The sequence below is a fragment of the Pinus tabuliformis genome, chromosome 1_2 (genome assembly GCF_031772625.1).
Source record: "Pinus tabuliformis cultivar Carrire ecotype Pingquan chromosome 1_2, CPIR1, whole genome shotgun sequence".
Lineage (NCBI taxonomy): Eukaryota > Viridiplantae > Streptophyta > Pinopsida > Pinales > Pinaceae > Pinus > Pinus tabuliformis.
In genome coordinates, this window is record NC_142298.1 from 315,378,053 (window position 1) to 315,405,096 (window position 27,044).

General features: G+C 39.2%; 1 protein-coding gene across 1 annotated transcript in view; it reads right to left on the reverse strand.

Moving 5' to 3' along the window:
* Positions 1–354: 354 nt before the first annotated feature.
* The window catches only part of LOC149205630 (E3 ubiquitin-protein ligase UPL1-like), an 82,631-nt gene continuing 55,941 nt past the window's right edge, over positions 355–27,044 (reverse strand). Inside the window, 13 exon segments of the mRNA XM_089397455.1 lie at positions 355–918; positions 1,021–1,127; positions 1,304–1,443; positions 1,535–1,760; positions 1,879–1,959; positions 2,173–2,319; positions 2,430–3,576; positions 3,753–4,081; positions 4,259–4,548; positions 4,639–4,855; positions 18,275–18,604; positions 18,696–19,171; positions 19,319–26,816. Of these exon segments, the coding sequence (XP_089253581.1) occupies positions 816–918; positions 1,021–1,127; positions 1,304–1,443; positions 1,535–1,760; positions 1,879–1,959; positions 2,173–2,319; positions 2,430–3,576; positions 3,753–4,081; positions 4,259–4,548; positions 4,639–4,855; positions 18,275–18,604; positions 18,696–19,171; positions 19,319–26,816 (11,091 nt within the window). The 3' untranslated portion in view covers positions 355–815.

Below are 27,044 nucleotides of genomic sequence, written 5' to 3' on the forward strand. Positions count from 1 at the left end.
TCTCCTCCTCTCTCCTCCATACTCTACTTTTGTTTTTCACTCCATACTCTACTTTTGTTTTTCACAATGCAAAGCCACTAATATTTCCAATTGTCTAATGACAAGAAATCCATCTAATATTTGGATTTAAAAATGTCTGCCAATTAAATAAAAGTTTTGTTTTTCACTGTGGAAAGCCACTAATATTTCTAATTTTCTAATGACTAGAAATCCATCTAATATTTGGATTTTAAAATGTCTGCCAAATTCCCGTATACATTATCATTCTGCAGTATTTGAAAATGGGTAATGGGTAATCAGAAGCCTTTAGATAATTTTAGGTCATGATTTGGAAGCCTCTTCCGATCTGTACGCATAGTACCATCCGTATTTGTTATAAAGCTTCCCAAAGGCCTGCAGTAACAAGTAGAAGTGCCTGTTCTCCTTAATTCAGAAGTTTGAGTTGCAATATCATATATGTGTTAGCATTTATGTAATAATCGATTCGTGGCTCCATCTGCTAAACTTTCCATACTGTATTTCCCACATTTCAAAAGAATGAATTGCACAATGATGCCAAATTGGAGGCATAAATAATAAAATACAGGACCTTCTACCTCTGCTTAGAGACATATTGCAACAAATTAACAGTTGCAGTCCCAAAGCATGATGTGTTTACATAAATTAGTTTAGAAAATTTAGACAAGTTGCTTCTTCGCATATAAAACGCATTATACAATATATCATGCAGTTAGTCACACCTGTATAAACTACAACAGACTCACATACTAGTCAACTAGTTCTGGAGCCATTCAATTCGTCAATATAAGACAGGCTCAACCAAAGCCAAAGCCTTCATTAGCTTCATGAATTGCCAAAAGTAATCGCTCCTGAAGTTGTTCTTTAGAGGAGTAATCAGGCAGATCTAACTGGTTGAAACTGCACACCAAAAGCACAATATCGCAAAGCATAAGATCTTTGGAAGGTGATTAGACATGATCTTAAAGAGCCATCTGATTTTCGTACTAACAAATCACTCACCAAGTATGTGCTGAAGGCAGTCTTTCCCGGGATCCATATGCTTTGTGAATCTGAAACCTCTGAGTTCCAGATATGCCTTGAAGAGCCTTAAATCCTTCCAATGGGACCTGCCAGTTTTAAAGTGTTGATTAAATAACAATTTTTAGGCTGCATTATCATTGTAGAGATGGCAAACTAAGCATAAATACAAATTCCCAAATGGGAGGATACAAGACAGTTTATAAGTTTTATTTTTAATAAGATTTAAATTATGGCTGATGTTCCTCAAAGGAAAAAGGAATACTTTAGATGTCCCAGTGATAAACTGCAGTAAACGTGCCATGTCCTCCTTACTAAAACTCTGAACAACTTCCCAAAACCATTGGACAACTGGAGATGCAGAAGTGTACCCATTGTACTCTGTATTGGCTTTGAGATCCTCAACTGCAAGATCAAATATGTTGCAAGAATCAGAGGTTATCTTACAAGATTAACCAAAAAGGAGGAAAAATATATTCAACGGAGAACTACTTACAGTCAATTTCAGGAAGTCCACTGATCAGAAGCTCAAGCTCTTTGTCATTGAAGATCGAAATAAGTTCCCTTGGTACTAATCCATTGAAACTTTCCATAAATGCATTGATTTGAGGGCGAATGGCAGTTGTTAATCGATGTTCAGCTACAAGATCCACATATTCATGTTTATTTTCTTCTGTAACTCTTACATTTCTTCCTCCAGGTATAAGTTCACAGTCTGTTACCTGTGAAAATTTCAAGGATACAAAAAGGAAAAGTTTTGTGTGGAATAAATTATCAGAATAAAAAGTTTCAAAAAATGGCATTCGTAGATTAGTGTACCAAGCAGAGAACAAATAATACCTCTGTTTTCTCATATAGAATGTGTTTCTCTTCATCTGCATCTATACTGAATGTCAAATCAAGGATGTCACTAATATCATTCTATCAGCAGAAAGAGAACTTCGACGTTAAAATGAGGAATACATTAACTAATTCATCAGTGACTTGTATCACATAAATAAAAAGAGAAAGTTAAAATGTTATGTTAATCTGAGGATTGTTCATAGAGCAGAAGACACATGGTAACTCCAGTTAAAAGAGAAGCAAGGAGAAGCCTATTAGAAAGAAATAACAACACCAAAAACTGCTACATACCTCCAACATCCATTTCAGATTCTTATAATAACCAAGATCAATAGCCTCAATGTCATGATATGTAACTTTCACACCAAGTATGTGCTTGTAAAATGATCGAGTAAAATAGACATCTAGGAGTTGGCCATCTAATAATGCTTTTGCAACCTGTAAAGAACATAATCAGCAAAAGACTTCAGAAATATATCATACAAAAAGATGAAACTTAAAAACCCCTTTCAGATTAATGATCCACTAAAGTTTAAGAGAAGCATTACCACACATCCTACAAATTTGAAGTAGGATAGATGTTCTGTTTGAATAACCGAATTTGGATTGGGCTGAAATGTAGATTCATTCCCAACAGTGGTGAACAATAGAGCACCTTTGTCAAAAATCACCCTAGAGAGTAATTGGTACCATTCTCTTGTTAACCCACCAGCATCAATGCCCTCTTCTCCTTGAAAATGCACTGATAGGTGCCCATTAAGATCTTGATTTGAACGCATCCGTAACTGATTATATGAATCTTCCAGCAAATAAGCTCGACGAACACAAATACGCAGTGGTGCAGAGGGAACATGCATATGTTGCTCTCTGATCCTTGAACGAAAATAGCCTTTTTTGTTGTCAAAATCAATTAATCTTGATGCCCTTAACATAAGAGAAAGAGACTTCTCTAATAATCCTGGATTTTGTCGTATTAAAGCATTAAGAAATCTTCGATGCTTCTCAGCAAACCTGACAAATATTGCACTTCCCTCTTCCTTTTTCTGTGGGGAAGCAGCTGATTTTACACATGAAAATGATGTGCATGCTGCAGCCTCTTTAATCTCCCTAGCAGTCACATCACAATTGTCCATGTGCATAATGCTACTTCCTAAATGTATTTTTTCACACAAGATAAAGAATGCCTCAATAAATGGCAACAACCTTTGAGAACCTGGAGGAAGAGGAGGTGACATGGCAGCTGTAGCTTCAATAATGTCTAGTGCAGAATTTCTGTTTGATGTAGTCACAAAAGGGGTCGAAATATTCCCCAACTTTGTTTCTGTCTTGCCTATACAGACACTTAATGCTTGCCATAATGGTTCAAGAGATTTATTTAGTTCTCTAAAAATAACAGTTCCTTCTTGTTCCCTATCATACCTTTGAGTTTTATGGCTATCTAATCCATCACTAATACCTGAAACCAATGTAGTCAATGCTTTTAGTATTCTCAAAATCGCTTCTCCAGCCATGGAGTGTGAACTTAATCCCAACATCTCAGTGTTTGCTAGAGTCATTAGTTCACACATAGCAGCATCACTTAAACCGCCAGCCAATTTTACTAGTTCAGAAATCAAGTGTTTACTATGAAGAGATGTCATACTGGCCAGCTTCTTCAGAATTTCTGCTGCAAGTGAATACACCTTATCTGACAATCTGCGTAAATTCATTGTATTAGATTCTAGAAGGCAATTTAACAAAAAGGAAAATAAATAATAAATGTCTGCATACTATAAGTAGCAAGCTTCATCCCAAATAGAACACATATCATCCAATTAGAATTATTCATTAATATTGAACATCCAAACAGTAAAATTGTGACCGATACTCACCCCTCTTTTGCTAGAAGTTTACATATGTTTTGTAACTCTGGCTCAGAAAGATGTGAAAAAATGTCATGTGGATGTGTAGCCTTGTTGACACCGGAAATAGAGGCCTCAGAAACACCATTTGTTTTAGTTTCCTCATCACTCTTGTGCATCTCAGTTTCAGGTCTGGTTGTAGAACATTCATCCCTTTCAGTATTTAAAGCCACATTAGACACCATTTCAGGCATAGCTTGAGTTTCTTTCCCCATATTCAAAACATCCTCTCCATATGAAGATTGTGATTCAGCCTTGAGTTCAACATTCTTGAGAACCACATTGAGAAGATCCATAACCTGTATGGCATAAAGTAAATGATGGCATCAACCAACACATTTGGAAAACTGTAGTTTAGTTATGGGTACAGCCAAGTTTTTAATGAATATTAAATACAATACCATGTTCAGCAACTGCATAAAAACAGTTGAATCACAAGGAGGACAAGCTAAATCTAATGAAAAGTAGAGCAATACCTGCTCCAAGTGACTACTGCTTCGTAAGACAAGTGGCTCATTAAGAAGTTTTAGAAGCACAACCAGAGATATTTCTCCTTTCTGGGAGCCATCCAAAGACCATGAGAAGCTCTTTTTTTCAAGTAACTTTTCTTTCCCTTTAGCTTTCTTCAACTCTAAAATTGTCCTACATGATGACTCCAGTGTTGAACATGGTTCCATATAAACTAGAAGATTTGCAACAGATAAACGATTTGTTGCCAAGTATGTCAAAATTTCCAGTACTTGACGAGAAACAAGAGGTGGAAATCCTGCGGGCACAAAATTAGCATGGACCCTTGAAGACAATTTTAGAAATGAACTTTAAGCACCTCAAAGATTAAGTTTGAAAATAGTTTTAAGGAGATCATGCCAACCATTTGATAATCGTGACCGAGTATAAACTACGTTCCATTGACAACCATAGAGCCTCTGAGATGTAGCCTCATCTGAATATTCTCTTAATACCACAGTTTCTGGCCTCACCATATCTAGCAAAAGTTGAATTAGACATGTTTGTGTAGCACTGTGTCCACAAAGATTTAGGAGGACCTTCTGTAAAAATTCTTTATCTAATGGCTGGACACAGGAAAAAAATGAAATTAAGACAATTTTTTTTTTGAAAGGGAGAAAATTACAAGATAAAGCATATATATGCAAAGACAAAATATGAGAGAGTTTTGAAATTTCATAAAATATATCTGCAATCAAAGTAGTTATTTTTGGCAGTACAGATTAGTTTTTGGTAGCAGCAGACAGATGTTCTAGTCTCTATGGTGTCTATGAGGCTAAGGAACACATTTTCTCCAATACCCAGAAAAGGTTTCACAAGAAATGTCTTAATTAGATTAATTAGCCAATTATTAAATATTTTCCTAAGTCTAACTTAGGAAAACTGGTTAATTAAATCAGATTAATTGAGGTAAATTGATTTTTCTCTAGAGACTTCCGGAAAAGTCACTTGATGGGGTCAAGATGATCTTAGCCATCGATTGAGATTAGATCATGGCCGTTGGTTGCTCAACGAGAGATTATAAGAGCAAGTCGATGGGGCTTTGGAGATCACTCAGAGATAGTGAATTGCAATGATAGCAAGGGCGTAGAGGGAGACACCAGCAGCGGGGTTTCAGTAGAGAGATTGGGAAGAGAATTTCCGAAGAAATTCACCACAGAGATTCCAGCATTCCAGGAGAGGAAGGGAGGCCGAATTATTCTGTAGAGAGGTCGTACCAGTTAGTGCAAATTAGCCAGTGCGCAGAGCTGGGCAGCAATTCAATTTCCAGTTGCCAGAGACAAGTGTCGGAGGAGGTGCGAGTTGCTCAGTAAATTTGCAGGAGGCAAAGATTGTTGCCAGAGCTGATTTTTAGAGGCAATGCGAGTTCCAGATAGAGTAGTACGCATTTGTAGTGCAGCCAGTGGGTATAGCAGACAGGGAGCGCAAATTGCACTGAGGCTGAGTTAATTTTGCAAAAGGAAACTTGGGTTTCCAGATTGATTTTTCCAGTAGAGATATAGTTAGAGCTTTGCCAGTGAGAGGCAAGCTGATTGTATTTCTCAGTTTTTCTGAATATTTATTAATAATATAAACCCTCATCTGCAAAATTGGTTTTCCCCACATTGGGGTTTTTCCAGAATAATTTGTCAAAAAATACCAGTGTCAATTATTTTGTGTGTGCAGCATTTCTCAGTTCCTGTATTTTGTGAAGATTGTAGTAATGAATTAATTGTTTTTTGCCGTAAATAAATTTTTGAAGACAAATAATCTCCAGTAGATAGAAGATTAAATTCTAGTTACTGCAATTAAGGAAATTTCACACAAGTCCAACCGAGGAATATGATAGTCTTGTACTTCAGTCAACTGCAAACTAAAAATCAAGCTAAAAACCAAACTCAATCCAAATTTGAATTTACACATAGCCTCTCTCTCAAGCAAAAGCACAACAACCTGAAGCCCTTAGAACCCTTATATAAAGAAAATCCAGTTTTGTAAGAATTAATATAGACAAAACAGATTATTGTAATATCTATCTTTCACCAATTATGATTTTAATGGATATGTATCCTTCAAACAGTTTTGCCACAAATGGCATCTGAGAAGTTAGTCATTGATTATGTATTCTTTGTCTATTTTTGCTTTGTCCGTCACTCATTCTTCCATTGTGTAAATCTACTTCATTTTTTTTGCTTCTTCCATCCAACTCCATTATTTCATCTTTCTAAATCAGAGACAAAGAACAAATATAAACAGAAAAAAAAAAATGATTAGCATGCTCTTTTGCCTTTCATCCATATGCCTACAGTTTTCCTTATTTTCAAGTTCGAGCAACTATTATCTGCACTCAGATCCATCTTTGAACAGTAATTAATAAAACTAAAAACAATAATCTATTCCATCCATGATTTTTTGTCTATTCATTCAACCTCCCTGTTGTGCCCCTGTTCCGTTAGCCACTTCAATTTTTATTTGTTTGTTGTCACCCCCTTTTTAATTGAGAATTCCCTCCTAGTTTTGTTTCTACTCCCACCAAATACCATAGAACCATTGCTAATCCATTATTTTTCCCATTTATTCTTCTTTTTTCTACCCTGTAATTCTGTCTGACACTGCTGGATTTCTGCCCGTGCTAAATCTGCCTTTCATTCATCTGTGTAAAGAAAACTCACAGCTGTCAGCCCAGTTGTATCTGCGTCTGAGAAACCCATGAACATCCGCAATATTAATTCCTCACCTATGTACTAACCACAAAGTCCTGGGTAAATTTGGAAGAATAGATACTCCTCAGTCGTGGCATCTTAGCCCAAGGGTAATCTCCGTGAGTTGTGAGCCATATCTACTATATTGCAAAATTCCATGTAGTTAGGTGTTGCTTTGATATGGGCTACAACAACAATGTGAACACTGACATACAAGGATAGAAAACCAAAAAGGGAGAGCAAGCATGCAAGTGAAAAGGAGAGTACTGTGATGTATCCAATTCCACACATGATATACTTTTCATTCTATAGTTATTTGTAGATGTAAAAAATTGTTGAAGAGTGATTTAAGTTTGAGCAAGTCTCCTAAGGTTAGGTCAGTGATCAAGTGTGACCAAGCCCCCTAATAATTATGTACAATAGATTGGAAAATAAAGAAAATTGTGTAAACTACAATCATAATACAAAGTCTAACCAAGTCCACTAGGTACTTAAGGACTCAGTTTCATCAATTCCTCCTTACTGAGAGGAAATCATCCCCAATTTCTGTAAATGGTACCACTTTCCGATGAAGGACAACATGGTTGGAAGGAGTTATGTGTTCGTTGGAATGTCCTGACAGAATACTGCTTGGTGAACCCTTGCTGAAATGTGACCTGGTGCACCATTAGTGTGTGGCAAGAAGAAGAACTTGCTCTGTGCTAATTTGCTAAAGCATCTTGCTTACCATGGACTGCTGAAGGGTAGGTGAAGGGTTGAGTCTGATTTACAGCATATTTTTCATGATGATTTGAGTAGTTGGCAGTTCCAATTTATCATGCCAATTTGATATAATAGTAGGCAGATTTATTTGGGTGAATTGACTAAGTAAAGAGAATCTAACAGGGGCAATTTGTAGCTGGTACAAATCTGCTGTAGTAAGATCAAATTCAATCTGATTTGTACTTCAGCATGTGTAATGACCCACCTCAAGTTATAGGGAACATAGAAATATTAGCATGCATATGATAGCTACATATGCATGTATCGCATGTACTGCACTAGTATATGCACTAATCAATTATGAAAAGTCCAAGTATAGGGTAATGAGTTAATTATTGAAGTACTGAGTAAATACCTAACTCACCAGAATATAATGAATGTATTGTGAGGTAAAAGTTATACATACCACTATCATAATATAACTAGTATATTGTTCAAAGGAAAGTAAAAGCATTGGCTTATGCAAATAAAAGAGAATTATATTATATATATTATTTACTATATTAACTGGGAGAAATTATATATATTAACTAAAAGAAGAAGATTAATTAATTAATTATTAATTGTTTTAGAAAGTATATATATAAAATAAACTTACAATATATAAAGTAACAAACTTTAATCAAAATATAAGTCAATAAAGGGGAATTGAAGTAGAACTGTTAAATTCAAATATATATATGAAACTCCTAAGACTTCATTGCCTCATAAAACTCACAATTGTTCCATATGACATCATTTAAAGGTGACCGCCTCTAGAAAACTTTTTGAGATGCTAGATAACCGACTAAAGGAAGGAAACCTTATTATAATTGGAGGGCGGTGAAATTTTGGGGTTATAAGAAAGGAAAGGGGGTCTAGAGGGGGTATCAATCCAAAGGGAAGCAAAGACAAAGGCAGGAATTCTTAGAGAACCACAATTGGGAGATTTGAGTTATCGTTCTTGGAATTTTGGGCATGGGGGCCAGAAAGCCTCCATTTTGAAGGTTTCTGGGTCTAGGAACCATTACCGCTCAAACTAGCAGGGGACCTATAGGAAAATGCTAGACCAAGGGAAACAAATGGAGACTTAGCAAGTTAGCCCACTGTCATCTAAGGCTCCCTACCCGGTATATTATGGAGTCACCAATGAAGGATGAGTGGATGCAGAGTGACCCAAATGATCTCTTTCCAGAAGAGGTTGAAGGATAGAGCTTGCTTGCTTTCTAAGCAAGGTACAAGGTCTTCTAGGAAAGGACTGAGAGGATTTGAGGGTTAGGTTTAGGGAATATGATTCGTGAAAGAGTTTCCCAATCCCTAAAATGCCTATTGAGATTGATATCCTGAATGGTTCTTGAAGAATTGTCTTTTCAAAGGAACGAGACCACACGGGACCAAGTGGACCCAGCCTAGGTTAGGAGGTAAGAGTTTAGCAACCAATGATGTTCTTAACCTAGACAAGGTGGGGGAAAGGATCAAAGAAAGAATATTCACTCAAAGGTGTTGAATTGATCCTATGAGGTACTAGCCTTGGGGATACTAGGACAAAGTTTGATCTCGAAGCTAGGGCTTGGCTTTTCTCACCACTCCACCATCAGAATGGCTTCAAAATTGGAGGAGGATTTGAGGAGACACTAGCGCAGGAGGGGCTAGGAGATCGAAATTTTTGGAGGGCTATCTTATCGGGAAAATGATGCTCAAGATAACCCAACTTGGCTAGACCTAGGAAAAGGTGAAAAAGAGTTTATTTTAGGTGATCACCTCTTGGTAGATCAGTGCCTTAGTCTTGGGAGAATTGCTATGGTAAATATGAATGAGGACCTTTGGTTCTTGGTCAAGGAGGCCTCAAGACCACTTCGCTAGCCTTCTAGGTCAAAGAGAAGCAATCTCGTAGCTTTTATACTTCGATGTGCAAAAGGTGATGGCTTATCAAGATGAATTCATTGATAGAATTACCCCTAGGAGATTTCATTCAAATTACATGGCCCATACATTGAGAGATGTTATATAGAGACAAAATTCCACAATTTAAGCAGTAAATGCATGCAACAATTAGCCCTAAAAATAGCGAAAATCCTAGTACAATGTATATGACAAAGTAAAACAAGAATAGCATTAAAAGCATGTACTTACATGTAATAGAGTATATCCAACCATCCACAATTTGACAATAGAGAAGCTCCAAGACAAGATAAACCAAATCCACACATCAAAATTCATCCATAAAGCTCCAATTCATCCTCCAAGAAAAAGTGTGAAATTCTCAAGAGAGAGAAGAGATCCAATCCAAAGTGATGATGAGCAAATTAACTCATCTCACTTGTATTTATACACTAATGAGGAGTTCGAATTAGCCTCCTTGGCCTACATAAGCCCCAAAAATAAAATAATGTTATAATAATCGAACTTTTGGTGACAAGCCCACCAAACTAGCTCACAAATGAAAGAATAAACCTCTCAAGAGCTCAAATAATAATCTCTACATGTCGTAGGGTCCTTTAAGAGGCCTAACGGGGTCCATGGGTGCCATAATGAAGAGTAGGACCCTCAAAAGTGATGGACAAGGGGTTGGCCCCTTGTTCTCCAAACAATAAACCTGTGGTGCTCCCAATGGGTATGGGGACACAATAATAACCTCATGGGTATCCAAATGAGTTGAGGATGCATGTAGATCGTCTGCAAGGGCTCTGATGATGGTGTAGGAGATGCCACATCATCCTACGAGTCTTGGGTCAATTTCCAAGTGTATGGTACATCTGTGGGGCCGGCTGGGCAAAGGTGAACCAGGTGCATCATCCTCGTCCAATGGGAGTATCTCGAGCATCTCTGATCATCCTCAGGGATCCATGGAGTGTTGTCTACTGCTATGGAGGCCCATGGCTCTCAACACACACCCTACATGTGCCAATGTATCCCTCTAGAGGATTAGGACCCTGTATAGGGAGACCAAACCCAAGATGGAAACCATCTGCAATCCTGCATAAGATCCAATGTGTCCCCTAGCCTTCCAATACAACAAGTCATTAGGGAAATCAAGTAAATGAACTTACCAACCATGGACCACAGGTGGGGACTTCATAATGGCCCGCCCTTCCATAATGGGCTTCAAGATGTGCCAATGTCTCCTAGACTCCAAATGGGGTTAACCAAGTATCCTATTAGGTGGTTTCTACTTTTAAAGGGGATAATATTTTCAAGGTACATCCCTCAAAAGGAGGTGGCATGTGACAGATAGGTGAATGAAGTAGGGGATGAGAAGGGGCAGCCCTGGGTCACATGCTGGGGTACAAGGGTAGCTAATAAGATGGAAGTCCATAGTTGGGTTTATAACGTATAGGAAGGAGCAATGTTAGATGGCTTGACACCTCTCCAACACAATAAAGAGGACGTGTAGTGGAAGGCCTTTGGCCCGTCCATCTCACCAACACGAATTTATCTCAATTGATATTTGTATAACTTTGAATTCACCACCCATTCGCCATCTTCTGTAGCAAACAACTTCTATGCAGAAGCTTCTGTAGCAATAGCTTCTAGAACGGAAACTTTCGTATCAATAGCTTCTATGGCAGTAATTTTTGTGAAAATTCATAATCCTCAAGGAACCCCTACTGTAGCAAATCTGAATCTACTTCACCTACTTGATTTTAATATACATTCATCAAGTTATTCTCTAAATATTGAAGCAAATTACTTCTACAACCTACACTACTTTAATATTTGATTACATGAAATAGAAAACTGAGCAAAGAACAAGATACATAAGACAGTTATTTTTGGACAAAATAGTCCCCGAAAAAACCCAATGCGGGAAAACCGGTGCAGCAACTCTGAGGGTTTTCTATTATTAAGCAGTAATTCTGAATACAATGTTGGTTGCCCTCCCAGCAAACCAGTGACAGAGAAAATACAATGGTGGAAAAACTGAGTGAGTTTTACCTCACTTCACCCGGCAGATTTCGGCTGATCCGGCAGCAAAACTGGCTAACCCGGCTACTTCTACATTGGCCCTGTGTAGGCCCTGCGTCAGCCCTACAGGCTCTACGTAGCTATGTGTTGTCTCTTCTGCCCATTGCGCCAGCCCTACAGGCTTTGTGTCAGCTCTGCGTTGTCTCTTCTACCCACTGCATCAGCTTTCTCGGTTGTTTCGGCAGTTCCGGCTTTCTGCGTGGAGGGCAGCTTCTGCTTCTGCATTGGCCCTTCTGGCTCTGCGTCAAGCCTGCGTGGGCCCAGATTGGCCCAGCGTCAGTCCTCTTAGCTGTTGCACTGCCTCCAGTAGCTTCTCTCTGCCTCTCTGTCAGTACTCCTGAACTATCCCTGCCCCTCTATTGCAACTGATCACTCAATTCGAATTCTCAACTTCCTAGCCCCAGAAATCGAACTCCAGATCAATTTGTTCTCTCCTGTGTGTATTTCTAAATGAACCCCAAGCCTCCTTCTTATACTTTTCTCGTTGAGACTTCAACGGCCAAGATTAAGTCTCTAATCAATGGCTAATATTAAAACATGACTTGATCCACCTTCTAGATCATTCTCACCCATATTTTGATTAATATCATTAATATTTTAATTTTCCTAAGTTTAGACTTAGGGACCCCATTAAAAATATTAATTATTTTAATAAAATACAATCCGGGTGGAATTTTACCAAACGGTTCTAGGTTCTTTAGAACCCATGTGCCTTAGCCTCTCCACCAATTTTCATGGCTATAGCACATCTGAGGCTACCAAAAACTAACACTCCCTCTTAGCGAGGAAATTGCTCCAACAACAATGTCCAATTGTATGCTGCTCTATCTCTGAAGCACCTCCTTTCCACACTATTGTTGCCACCAACACTACGTTTTTGTTGCAACTGTACTGCTACCCATGACACTGCCACTGGCACTGCTGCATCTATACTATAGCTCCCTCTCAAATGTTGCATCTGTTATGCTACTACCACTGCCACTGCTAACACTACATTCGTACTGCAACTCAGTTGCTGAGAGAAGCAACTGAAAAACATCCAAAATTAACTGAACTTAACTATGTTCAGCATAATACCATGAATGTTGGAATCTGACTGCTCTAGTCTCTGACCCTCTGAATCTTCTGCGTTGTTGCTGACTTCTACATTGTGCCATCTACACTGCTGCCAACCTTACTCTACGCTGATTAGTCTCTGGTCTCAGGCTACTGCATCTATCCTCCAAACAATCCACTGCATCATCTGACACTAAGTCCATCTCGCTACTACTGAATCTTGGGCTCCCATAGCAAGGAATTGATCCAAGAGGTGGACTCCTCAAGGATCCTGCCCACATGTAGTCCTCCCGACTACAGCTCAATATCACCCCATTTCCCTCCTGGAGATGCGTGGGCACTCATGGAAAACTCATCTTCGTCAATCTTTGCTAGAGCAGCCTTAGGATCATGTTTCTCATCCTTATCCTTTTGCTTCAAAGGACACTGGGATGCAAAGTGGCCCATCTCGCCACATCTGAAACATTTCACCTTTGAAATGTCCTTCTTCCACTTCTGCTTCTACTGTCCCTTTGATGTTAGAGTTGCGTTCTGCTCCTCCTTGGTCTTCGTGCCACTCCCACTATTGCCATTGAGTGTTGACCTTTACAAGATCCCTCCTTAATTCTTCCTGTTGAAGAGTTGCCCACATCTCCTCCCATGAAAGTAGTCTTTCCCTACCCAATATACTTTGGACAAAGACTTGCCATTCATCCGAGACTCCATTCAGGGTCGTCCTTACCATCGCGATAGACTGAGGAGTAGACCCCACTGCAGCAAGTTGGTCTTTGGTGTCCTGAAGATGTTGAAGATAGGAGTTAACTCCTCCCTTCCGCATCAATGTCCGCTGCAACTTTTGTTCTATGTACATCTTCCGTTGTTCAAAAGAGCCTTCATACAATGAAGACAAAGCTTCCCACATCTCTTGGGTTGTATCCTTGCCCTGCAAGTGTGAGACCACATGATCTCGAACTCCATCGAGTATGAACCTCTTTGCCTTCCCTTGCTCAGCCTTGTACTTCTTCTTTTGATCATTGTTAGTAGGAACAACCACAACACTCTTGACGTAGGCTTCGAGATCGTACTCCTCCAGAACAGCTAAGATTATGGTCTTCCATATGACATAGTTGGAAGCTCCTTCCAACCTGTCCTGATCTCTGAGCCTTTGCAATGCCATCTCACCCAACTGTCGAACTGACTCCTCCAATCACTACTCAGCACTGCTCAGCTACCTAGCAAGTGAGAAATTCGAACTTTTTGGCAAAAAGTTCTCTGAGGAGAAAATTCCCCTTCTATGTGTCTTTGCTCTTTTCCGACGAATTTCTGCCCCAGCAGAAACTGCGCCCTTCAAGCACTGCGCTGAGGCTTTGCGTCACTCCCTCTGCCTCTGCAAACTCACGAACTGGAAATCATACCTCTGTTGACTCTCTCAAAGAGAGATTTCCTTAGAATCTCTGCTTTCCCGGCAAGGACTGCGCAACCCTTCAAGGGGATTCGAATTTCTACCAAATGCAGCTATTGGTCTCTCTGCTCAGCGTTGGATTTGCTCTTCCTGTTTCAAAATCAACTTGGCTCTGATACCATGTGAAAATTCCAAATCCTCAAAGAACCCCTACTGCAGCAAATCTGAATCTACTTCACCTACTTGATTTTAATATACATTAATCAAGTTATTCTCTGAATACTGAAGCAAATTACTTCTACAACCTACACTACTTTAATATTTGATTACATGAAACAGAAAACTGAGCAAAGAACAAGATACATAGGACAATTATTTTTGGACAAAATAGTCCCCGGAAAAACCGGTGCAACAGCTCTGAGGGTTTTCTATTATTAAGCAATAATTCTGAATACAATGTTGGTTGCCCTCCCGGAAAACTAGTGACAGAGAAAATACAATGGCGGAAAAACTGAGTGAGTTTTACCTCACTTCACCCGGCAAATTTCAGCTGATCCGGCAGCAAAACTGGCTAACCCCGGCTACTTCTGCGTTGGCCCTATGTAGGCCGAATGTCAGCTCTTCTCTATCTCTTCTGCCCACTGCATCAACTTTCTCAGTTGTTCTGACAGTTCCGGCTTTCTACGTGGAGGGTAGCTTCTACTTCTGCGTTGGCCCTTTTGGCTCTGCGTCAGGCCTGCGTGGGCCCAGATTGGCCCAGCGTCAGTCCTCTTAGTTGTTGCACTGCCTCCAGTAGCTTCTCTCTGCCTCTCTGTCAGTGCTCCTGAACTATCCCTGCCCCTTTGCTACAACTGATCACTTAGTTCGAATTCTCGGCTTCCTAGCCCCAATAATCGAACTCCAGATCAATTCGCTCTCTCCTGTGTGTGTTTCTAAATGAACCCCAAGCCTCCTTATACTTTTCTCATTAAGACTTCAACGGCTGAGATTAAGTCTCTAATCAACAACTAAGATTAAAACATGAATTGATCCGCCTTCTAGATCATTCTCATCAATATTTTGATTAATACCCATTCATATTTTAATTTTTCTAAGTTTAGACTTAGGAACTCCATTAAAAATATTAATTATTTTAATAAAATACAATCCAGGTGGAATTTCACCAAATGGGTTTCGGGTTCTTTAGAACTCATGTGTCTTAGCCTCTCCACCAATTTTCATGGCTAGAGCACATTCGAGGCTACCAAAAACTAACACTTTTCGTAGCAACAGATTCTGCGATAGGAGCTTCCTCAGCAACAGCCCCCATAGTAAACAACTATTGTAACAACTCCTATAAGAAAGTTCTTACTCCCTGTCAAATAATAAAGGATGCCCAACTATAAGGAATCAACCTAACAAAGTAAATACATCAACCAACAATTAGAATCAGTGCTCCAAGATATAAAAGGAGTCGCCCTATGACAAGATAACACTCAATCTGATGTCTAAGTTGACCAGCAGCAAGGCAATGTTTACTGGATGGATTTAAACACTTGATAGCAAGGAAAATGCCCAGGGTGGATTTTACACCTAGCAACTCCAAAAACACACCTGGAGTTTGATTTAGAAACCCAACAACTCTATAAAACGCCCAAGGGCAAATTTATACTCACAACAACAAAGAAAAACATTTGGGGGAGAACCTGAATTCTTAACAACATGGAAAAACATTTGTGGATGTAATGACCCACCTCGAGTAATAGGAAACATAGAAATATTAGCATGCATATGATAACTACATATGCATATATCGCATGTACTGCACTAGTACACATATTGGCTAACATTGAAAAATGTTTAAGGTAATAAAATTATTATTGAAATAAATTCCTAACTCACCAGAATATAATGAATATATCAAGTAGGGTATTTGATAGGTATGCCACCATTATATATATTATATATATAATGCAATGGATTATGAATTAAATGTAATTAATTTATTATTTAACCTAACTAAAGTAAATAAACTAATTTTTTAATTTTTAATTAATGTGATTTGATTAACACATAAGTAAAGTAATTTAAATCAAAAAAAGATAATGATAAATTATAAATTAGATAGATAAAAGAATATGCCCAAACGAATAATTAAAACTTAAAAGACTATACCCAAACACTCTATTTAATAAAATTCCACCGTCTCTAAACAAAGGGACATCGAAGAAAAATAAAAGAGAACGAGGGGGGGCATGAAGGGGGATTCAAAATTTCTAGTTTCATGGATGCAGGAGGAATGGTGGAGAGAGTCACAAATAGAGAGTGAACACTGAGTCTTGATTGTTCTTGGGGTTTTGGGCACGGGGCCAGAGTGTTTCAATTGTGAAGTATTCTAGAACTGAGCACTGAGGTTGTGCCCAGTTTGGCAGGGAGGATTTCGTCATTTTGGTAACGAGGGAAAAATTGAAGCTACGACAGCTCGGGATCGACTTCAAACGTGGAAGTCAGGTATGTATTTGTGTATTAAATTGGTAAATTCTGCTTTAAATATCACTGTCTGGATTCTGAGCATCGAATTTGTTAAACTTAGTTAATTTTCCCAAATCTGGGCTTCACATGGGACAAGTTTGGACCCTCAGCGGCTTGGAAAAATGTTTGGGGATGTGAGTTTGGACTCTCAACAACTTGGAAAAATGTCTTGAGGACGAATTTGGGCTCTCAGCAACTTGGAAAAGAAATTGGGGACGAATTTGGAATCTCAACAACTTTGCTCCTCACAAAATACAAGCAGCATTACTCTTCTTTCTCAGCCAACGAACCCCTTCTCCATCTCCAAGATCCAGCATATAGGAGGTAGGCTTAGCTGCGGGAGCTGGAAAGTCAAACATCCCCAACCCTTCAGCTTCCCCACCAAACTCATTTATCCTCCTCTATTTTTATCTTTTGTCATTTTGTACATGGAGGGAAGGTCTATGAGAGTTTATTTCAATACATCAATTATTTTACTTTTTCAATAATACTCTTCCCTAGCATCACATCTTATGAGTTTGCCTTATGTCTTGATTATATGTAGTGTTGGACACTATACATGATGGCATTGGGACCTTCACACCAACAAACTGGTCTCCTTCATCATCCATAGCCTCAAACCTTGCCAGTGTCGTTCATCGTAGAGCCTGCACCATAGCCAATTGTTTTTATTCACATCCAATTCGGATCAGGAGGCCATAGGTCACATCTTCAAATCTGTTTGGGCCCCTCAGGGTTATTAGCTACTATTGTGACTAGCAATTGAGCAACCCTCTATTCAGATATTCCAGGCTCAATCAGTTGACTCATCCACCTATGGCATATTGCCAATCGGGAGGCCATAGGTCAAAGATTCAAGTCTGGACTCTGGTTGAATCAGTCGGGTTTACCAGTTGCTATTGTGGTTGGTGGTTGACTCACCTTCTATTTGGATATTCAGGGAAGAAGGGACAGAAATATATATATATATATATAGATTGTTGTCCCTATTCCTTCCATCCCCTAAAAAATTTTAGGATGTTATCTAGCCCATCTGGGGACCCTTTCACCCATCATGTTGTTCCAGAACTCATGCAGAAGAGGTTATATCCATCTAATAATAGGCTATTAGTGCATATCTCTTTTGTAAGTTCTGTTAGATTAGCACATATGCAAATCTCTTCATAAAATAGCACAGTTAACTAAATAATTATTATTAATATGATATTAATAATAAGTTAGTATAATTATGTGTTAGCACTTCATAGTCCCCGAAACACAGATCATATTTGCTAAACATTGAAAGAACAGTGAACATCCATTTGCAAACTACAACTGTAGTCTTTAGCTGTTTCAGAAGGGAGAATACAAATAAAAGTCTTCAATTTTGGGTATTCATGGTACATTTGCAAGCTTAAAAGCATCATTTATTTCACCTATTCCAGCATCCTATTCAATGTAAACAAACTTCAGTAAAATAAAATAACCTTCAAGTAGTTATGAAAGAAGCAATAATTGATCAACTCATTTCAAAGTTCATGGAGCAGATGATGACACAATCATGGAAGAATAAGCTTGAATGGAACAGGTAAACAGCATATCCATCTCTTAAGTTCTTAACACAGGTACATATTAAAATCTTAAGTGTGAGGATTAGGAAAAGTACATACCTGAGCTAACCTCAAAAGCTGGAGCAGTGATTTCAGAGCAACAGTATCTACCAAAGACTTCCCTTCAACTTCCTTCACCTCTACACTATTGATAAGTGAGGAACTGAGCTTGCTCTGTAATGAGAGACCAACACTGTCAACAGTACCTGGGTCTATTTCTGGTCGGCCATTGTATACCATACCGTTTTCTCTGCCTCTAGGCCTATGGTCCTCTCCAAAGAGACTATGATCCTGATAGTGACTCCTTGCTCTGTCCCTTAGCATTTGTGCTTCAGCAAGCAGTGGTGATGGCAGGGCAGCAAGAACTTCTTCTGAGGAAGTCAAAAGAACCTGCATTAACAATGTAAATAAGACCTGAATATTTGTATGAGTCTATGAAAAACCAGTGCATGGTACCAAGAATGAGGTAAAAGGCAGTAACCTCTTCACGTAGATCAGCAGGTAAAGTAGCAATAAATGAAGCATTGTCCATATCAACACCCTGGCCTTCAGCTTCATGAGCTTGGAGAACTCTTAGAGAATGTTGTTGTGCCAAAACCTCTGCTTGGATGTCTGGAGGAAGAGCTGCCAAAAACTCAGGATCAATTTCTTCTGCAGGAGGTCCATAATGTGCAGCTGGAACAGGTTGAACATGCTGAGAAGCTAAAACTTCAGCCCTAAGATCCTCTGGAATTGCCTCTAGGAATGTAGGATCAATAGCATTAGCATCTGAATCACCATTGTTTCTATCAACTTGTTCACCCTCAATACCAATGTCAACAAATCCTTCAACTTGTTGAGGAGGTGCTTCGTTTGATGTGTGATTTGGATCAACAACTGCCTCTTCATCTTCATTATCTAGGACTGTTCTTTCTATTTCTTCATCTAAATTAAGAGCACCTGCTTCATTTCTTTTTCCTGGTGCTGTATGTGAAACACCAACATTGGAAGCTCCCACACTAAGAATTATGGGTTCCCTCTCATTTTCTAGGAATCCATCTGCACTTCTACTCTCAACTCCAAAAGAATCAAGACTTTCAACCGTCATTGTACTAGTTGCCTGACTATCTTGACATCCATACACTACATCATGTGCACCTGGAGTTTCTGGCATCTGAGAAATTGGATTATGTTCAATTTCTGGATGTTTATTTGCACTTCCAGTTTCAACTCCCAAACCACAAGAACTTTGACCTATAGTAGAAACAATTCCAACACCATCTTGACATCCAGAATCTGAACTCCTTATCAGTGGTTCACCACCTTCCTCTGCTTATGTGGCATCCACCTCAACTTTATTTTGAATAATGAACTCTGTGAATCTAGACCTATTGCCTTCAATATTTTCAGTCTCTTGAGTCACTGCTGCTGTGACTTCAGTCACTTGAGATTCTCTATATTGTTGTTCACTAATGCCATTCACTGTCAAGATGCTTTGAGAGTCAACATCTCCTAGAGGTATAGTTATTTGTAGTCTTCCATCTTGATGATTTTTACTATCAACCAACCCCTGTCCACGATGATCATTAACTTCAGTTAAGTTACACAACTGATGAATAAATTGCTCCTCTACTGCTTGGGCCATGACTGCAGCTTGATCCCCTGCCTGTGCTCGACCATTGTCAGTCCACCGGCCATCTCCTAGAGCTCTTCTTCTTATTGAATACAAAGGATTGACACGAAACTCATGTGAAGATAGTGAACCTCCAACCCTGTGGTCACCAAAAGGAAAAGCCCTGGCCTGTTCAGGGGGTTGAATAGGAGCATCAGACATGTAAAAGTGAGCAACATTAAAACTCCCAACAGATACAGCATTTGCCTCTCTAGACATGCTTCCAGTAACAGCCCAGGTTAGCTGACTTGGATTGTTAGACAGGCTAGGCCTTCTAAGTAGAGGATGCTGAAAAGAACCTCCAAGATCCAATCCAGATTGCTCAACCATAGGTCGCTGGCGATGGTGATCAACAGAAACTGATCGATTAAGGCCAAAATAATCATTGACATGGACTCCCTGAAAATGTTCTGCAGAAATTTCCATGAAATTACCACCCCCAATAAGCCGCAATAACTGCAACTGATCTAACCTATCTAGCCCTTCCCTCCACCTTACCTCAAGCACATGATTCTCATGAAAATTTTCATCCATTTCCTCAACTATATCATCCTCATATTCATCCCTTGGAACATTATCTTCATGGTCCTCCATAGCTGTATCAGATAATGACATAGGAGCAGCACCTTCTTCTCCTCCATCCTCCTCATCACCATCATCATCTTGATTAACCTCTTCGACATTATCCTCACCATTGTCACCCCTATCACCTTCTTCATATTCTGCAGCAGTACCATCATATTCCTTGTGCCCAATTCGGAAAGTCATTTCAACAACATCTGAACCATGCAGAATGGCAGCTTCTTCAACTGCATGCATGAAATCCAATCCATGTTCCACTACAGGGTGAGCCTCTACATTTCTATCCATTGTTGTAGCCACATCATGTTCCATGCTCCCATTCTGATTTTCTTCTTGACCCCTTGTTGTCTCAGATGTAACCTCTATACTATGCCCTTCATTTTGTGCTAAAAAAGTCACCTGCTACTCTACCCTCTCTGTATTTTGACCACACCCTGGTTGGGATTCTTCACCATTATAAGGCAAGCTCATCTGATCTTGTGTCCTTTCAACTACAGCTAGAGACTTTTGTTTATTCCTACCTTCAGTCTTATAAACTTGCTGTCCAGAGTTAGCAGCTCTTGTTAAAACCTCCAAAGACTTCAATATAAGATTTACAAGTTTAGGGACTTCTGGATGATCCAAGTCAATCACCTGAAGTGTACTTGTTAGAGCTTGAACCATCCCAACATCAATCATTGTTTTTTCCATATCAGGAAAGTATCCTGGTGCTGTCATGTTTCCAGGTAAATGTTTTGAAAGAAGTGAAGTCACTAGATCAACAAAAGAAAGCAGCTTCCTATTAGGAAGCCGCACATGATTTAAATTTATTTTTTCAGAATTTGCATCTGCTGACAGTGCCCGCACAATCTCATCAACTACTCGTTTTCTTCCTTCCCTAGATCTACAACATAGAACAACCAGAAACCAAGAAGCTTTTTCAGACAACTTTTCTCGCCACTGATAATCATTTTCTTTCAATGTATCAAGATTGCATGGGAGAAGCACATGCAACACATGATACAAAAGCCCATTATGCCCTATGAGGTCTGTTTCTGGGTGGCAAGGCCCACATCGCAGGCGACTCTCTGAATCACATTGCAGAACAACACCTGCTGCATGTATATACATAAGAAGAATATCACTCATCAACTTCAAAACAAATGTCATTTTTGCCAGCTCTGTAGAACTTTCAGAAACACCATCACCTGTTGGTTTCATTATCTCATCGACCTTTGATTTCCCTTTATCCTTGGAAGCACCTTCATCAACCTCCATACATACTGTAGGACCTGTACATGTTTCATGCTTACTTACAAGTGGATGGTGAAGGATGATCTCCAGTAGATGGTATATCACTTGTGTAAAGCTACAAGGAACCTTCTTATGCCCTTTTGTATATTTAACCGAACCATCATCCATCCTCCCTAATTCCTCATGGACTTGCACATAATCAACAGGTGGTATACCATTCTCAACCTGTTCAATTGCTTCGGTTTTGTTTCTATCCTTTGCATTTTCTTTCTCTCTCCCCTTGTCCTTGTCCCTTTCTTTCTCCTTTAAAATGATATTGAGACTCCCCCCATTGGATTCTAACTGACAAACTGAGGTTGCAGCACGTATGAAAATTGAAGGATCTCTGGAAATAACTGGAGCCATAGATGTCAAGAATTGCCGAGGAGTGACAGAACCATCATGCTGATTTATAAGGCTCATTAGACTCTGCTGTATCTCCACCTGCATGGCAACTTGAAGAGTTTGAGGATCCTCAAGCAGGTGATGTATGATGGCCGCCACCACATTGTCAAAACCTGGGAATAAACAGCCTCTAGGAAGACTCAAAAGGTTAATCAAGATTCCCCTTTCAAGAAACTGAATTGCTATAAGATGTGACTTTGTTAGCCCAACACATAACTGAAGGACTGCCTGCATTGTAGTTGCAGGAACATGGTGTTGTATGAAATTACAAGCAATATCAAATGCCCTCTGATGCTCATCAATAGTCATGAAACCCAGTGTATTTTCTACAATCCCTGCAAATGGATTCTTATCCTGTTTACAAGTATTTAAATTCATGATTTTATCTTCTTTTGCAGAGACAGTAGTAGACAAAGTCGCATCTTCAGAAGCATTGACACGAGAATTTGCACCAGTTCCTGCTGCATCTGGACCATCTGGTGAAATTAGAGGATTGCACTGCAACATGTGATCCAGTACTAGTAATAAAGCAGTCACCCACTTGGGAACTAAAATATTTCCACCTGCAGTATTTGTAGTATTGAAGTTCATCAAAATATCTAATGTAATGCTGACAATACCATTGTCTGCAGCTATTTTCTTTTCACTGCCATCCTCTGCCAGAACTAAAGCCAAAATATGAGAAATTGTACTTATGGGACCACTCTCTATTTCACGACTATCCAGTTTAAAGAGCTTTAGCTTCTGAATAAGATGTGAAACTACTCTGAGACAATCTTGACCTCTATTTTGGTTACACAAAGTTATAATCAAATCAGTCAAGGGGAATGCTAGTAAATCTGCACTTTGTAACAGTTTCATAGAAGTAGCTAGTATGAACTCAACTGGGGGAGCTTCAGGAACTATAACTTCACTTTGTGCCTCTATCTCACTGGTATCATCCTTTGGGGACTCCACAGAACTATCCAATGATAAAGCAACAGCTCGTGCAAGATCATCACTTTCTTGCCCAGGCTCCTCAGGATGACTGAACAACCACTCCATGGCCATTTCAACATTGTTTGATTCCACATGCCTTAAGGCTTCCTGTGCTCTTTCCCTTGAGAAGCCCATTTCCACAATCAAAGAGATTGTAGACTCATCAGGAGGAGGAGCCATAAAACGTTGATTTTCACTTACAGGACCTCCATTCCTGCTTTTCACATCACCTATGCCAGAATATATATGATTGATGATAGTTATCACAGATGTAATCAAAGTCGTGCTACAATAAGGGAACAATGAGTGGTTCCATAAATGAAGAACAACATCTAGCACCTGAGCCTGTAACATATGGACAAAGGCCTCAGGGTCCCTTGGAGCAGAGCAAGATCCACCAGAAACAGTTTCAGCTAATAGTTGCGATACAGAGGATTGTGATAGAAGCATAGAAGAATTGACCAGGTGTTCCAAAAATCTGCAATAACTCTGTAAGGTCTCTAGCAACCATGAGCTATGCTCTAACTTGTCATACTCACGCTGCTTCACATGTTCAGTTTCCATAATCAACAGTGAGACTTGTGGAAGTGTCCCCAGCAGCTCACTTGTTGCCTTAAATGAAATGAGAAGCTCCTTAATAGTACCATATGCATGAAAATTATTAACCATCGCCGTATTACATACATGCCTTCTGTTATCATAAATAATTGCTGCCATGTCATCCACAACCTTTCCTAGGTACCGGCACTTTGCAGAGAGTGATGACTCCAGTCCTGATATATTAGAGTGCCCATTAAAGCTAACACTGCCATGATAAACTTTGGCAAGGGCAGCTGCCAAGCTTTTTGCTGTTATACTAAACATTCTAGTGTTAGCTCATCGACGATTGGGAGCAATTAATCCTTTCACAAGAGTGGTAAAAAATGAATGCAAAGAACATGAAAATTTGTTTAATATTTCATAGTCAAGGTCAGGAAACTGTTGTTTAGTCTCATAAATTTGGAATGTTTTTCCTAAACTTTTAGGACTTCCTATGTCAATCTGTGAAACCTCTGCATCTTGCTCAATATGAACAAGATTCCTTCTTCTTCTCCCCTCTTCTACATAGTCCCTTGGACTGCAATACTGTAATGGTTCTCCTGGATGTATATTCAAAAGGTGTTCAGGTCCAACACCAGAGTGAGATGTCAGCCCATTCCTTATAGACACGTGATTTACATTTCTAGCCAAAACTGTGTTTGTATCATTATCGCTCTCCCTACTTTGAATATTTGATGTTGTACACAGGCCTCTAGTATCTTCACCTTCAACCTCTTTCTCAGGATCCACCTTTGCATCACTTATGAGGGAAAGCTGCCAAAGTACTTCTTTGTAAATCTGCCCAATATCATTTATTATCTCTCCATTTGCAGATCCCAAATCAGGCATCATTGTTGTAGTATTTTTTAAAAGGAAAGTTGATAAAGACAGAATACTTTCAAGGGCTGACATGCATCTTAATGTATTCAGTCGGTTTAATCCTTCAACATTTGACAACTTAGTTCCAGCCACAGATTCCAACAAGGCAATTGCCATCTCGAGCTTTTCTTTAAGATAAGAACAAACAGTTCTTGTAAGTGCAGAAGAGTGCTGAGGAGAGAAGTTTTTAAAAGCAACAGAGATATTCTGACCAATTGAAAATGACAAAGGAAAAAGAGGCAAACTACACAAATGCAAAATAGCCTCAATGCCCATTTTCTCGATAAATACCTTGCAAATATCTGAATTTTGAAGCACATTTTCTAAGAGTTGAGCAGCATTACTAATACATTCTGGAAGAAATACCTCGATATTTGAAGATGAATTTTCAACAGACACTTCAACTGCCTGCTCAGAAGTCTCTTGTGTTGATGAACCTCCTTCACCAACTGAAGTAGCTGTTCTCTCTTCCAAATCAATCTCCGTAGGAACAAGAGCAAAAGAACCACCAGACTCTAGAAAGAATGCAGATGCTTCAGTACTACATCCCATCTTTGAAATGATGTTTAAAATTTCAATCAACATGTCCACACCAGCCACTTGCAGAGAAGCAGCATGCCGCAACAGTTCATCTATGCCAGAAGAGATAGAACCTGGAGTATCACCTTTCAGAGCCCGTAAATAGGATCTAGAGGTGAAAATATTTACAAAGCATTGTAAAGCATTTCGATCTTTGATGGCCTCAAGACCAAGGTTGTTAAGGCACAGAGCATCCAAACACTGTGGAATGCAAGTAATTGCTTCAGCAGAAGAAAGCACTCCAGCTATGATAGAATCTAGAAAAGCATTAGGAAGACCAGCAACATTCAGAACAGAAAAGCAAGTAGGGTCTTTGTGAATAAGATTACTCATCAGTTTTGATGCGAGTGAAAAAATCCCACCACCAAAGTCTTTTTCTCTTCTGAATATTGTACACAAACAAAATGGCAATGTGCTCTCTTGTGATCCATAAAAATGAGTTGTACTACCAGGTGCAGATGTTCCAAGAGATATAGCCCGAAGCAAAGCTTTCATCAGCAGCCTCCTTTGATAAGAAACCAAAGGATGAGAATGAACTTTCTCTATGTGGCCAGCACTATTTATAGAGGAATTTTCCTTGCCATATAATTTCAATTCTTCTTCAGGTTTCCTTGGGACCTCCTCTACAAAAGAAACTTCCAATTTCAACCGTGCTATTGCATCATCTAAACCTCCCAAATCTCTGAACAATGTAGCAGCAGAACTACTATAGTCCATGAAAGCCTCAAGAATATGAACAGCAATACTTACCAAATGTATATGCTGTGGGTCCAACTCATTTAGGAAAGGCAACAAAGTAGGTACAAAACCGGCTTCCCATAGTGCAGAACATCCTGCAGATGATGAAACTATGACTGTGACAAGAGAGAGCAGGGCCTGAACTAAAGCAGTCGAACTTTTGGCTGTTCCACTGGTAATAGAACCAACTTCTTTCTGCATAAGGCTCGTTAAGGTATCATGATATCTTCCTGACATAATAGCATTTAAAACTGTCATCCGGTGAGATTGTTCCTGGTACAGAGCAGTCAAGGCTTGGATTGCTAAAATACGAATGTCTTCTGGGACTATATCTTCATAGGACAATAATGTCACAAGCTCACTCACAAACTCAGGTTCATTAACAAAGAAAGCAGCCAAGTCATCACCACCACTACTTGATTGTGCAAGCACTATAAATGCATAAAGACGAACAGAAACAAACTGTCGGCGAGTGACTAGGCATGGAAAGGCCCTTGCATAACGTACCCTTGTGAACAAAGAAAATCGTAGGGCAGGGGGCACATTGTATCGATGTACTAGATGTTTTAGAAGTTGAAGATCACTTTCAGAATGTGAAATCACGTCAGGAAGATGAATGACTTGTAATCCTGCTGTTTGCAGCTCATCATTTCCTATATCTTCCTTTGGAATACATTCATTTATATAAAATTCAAAGTGAAGATTGCACCCTACCTCATATGCAACAGGGTCACAGAAATTCTCAAGGGAGCAATCTATCAACCCAAGACCTTCTTCTTTAGTACCCCACCCTTGCAATAAGGCAAATAGCTTTGCATTGATAGAAGCATCTCGGGGTGAGCATTTTTCCATAGGCTTCTTTCTAAATGCAGCCAAAGTTTGTAAACTGGCTACAATTACATCTGCATCCGTAGAAGCGAGCAAAGAAGAAATATGTTGCTGCATTAAAAGCATACCAAATAGATATAAATTCAATCATGAACAAGTTTCTGCTACTTTGGCAAAAACACCCTGAAAATCACTAATTATAATTACAAAATATATTCATAGCATTGCTTGCAAGACAAAAGAGAACTTTCTTAACTATAAGGTGAGATAATTTTTTAAAGCTATTTACAGTGAAATCATCTCGCTTTGTCATAGAGGCCCGAGGGAAGAATAGGGAAA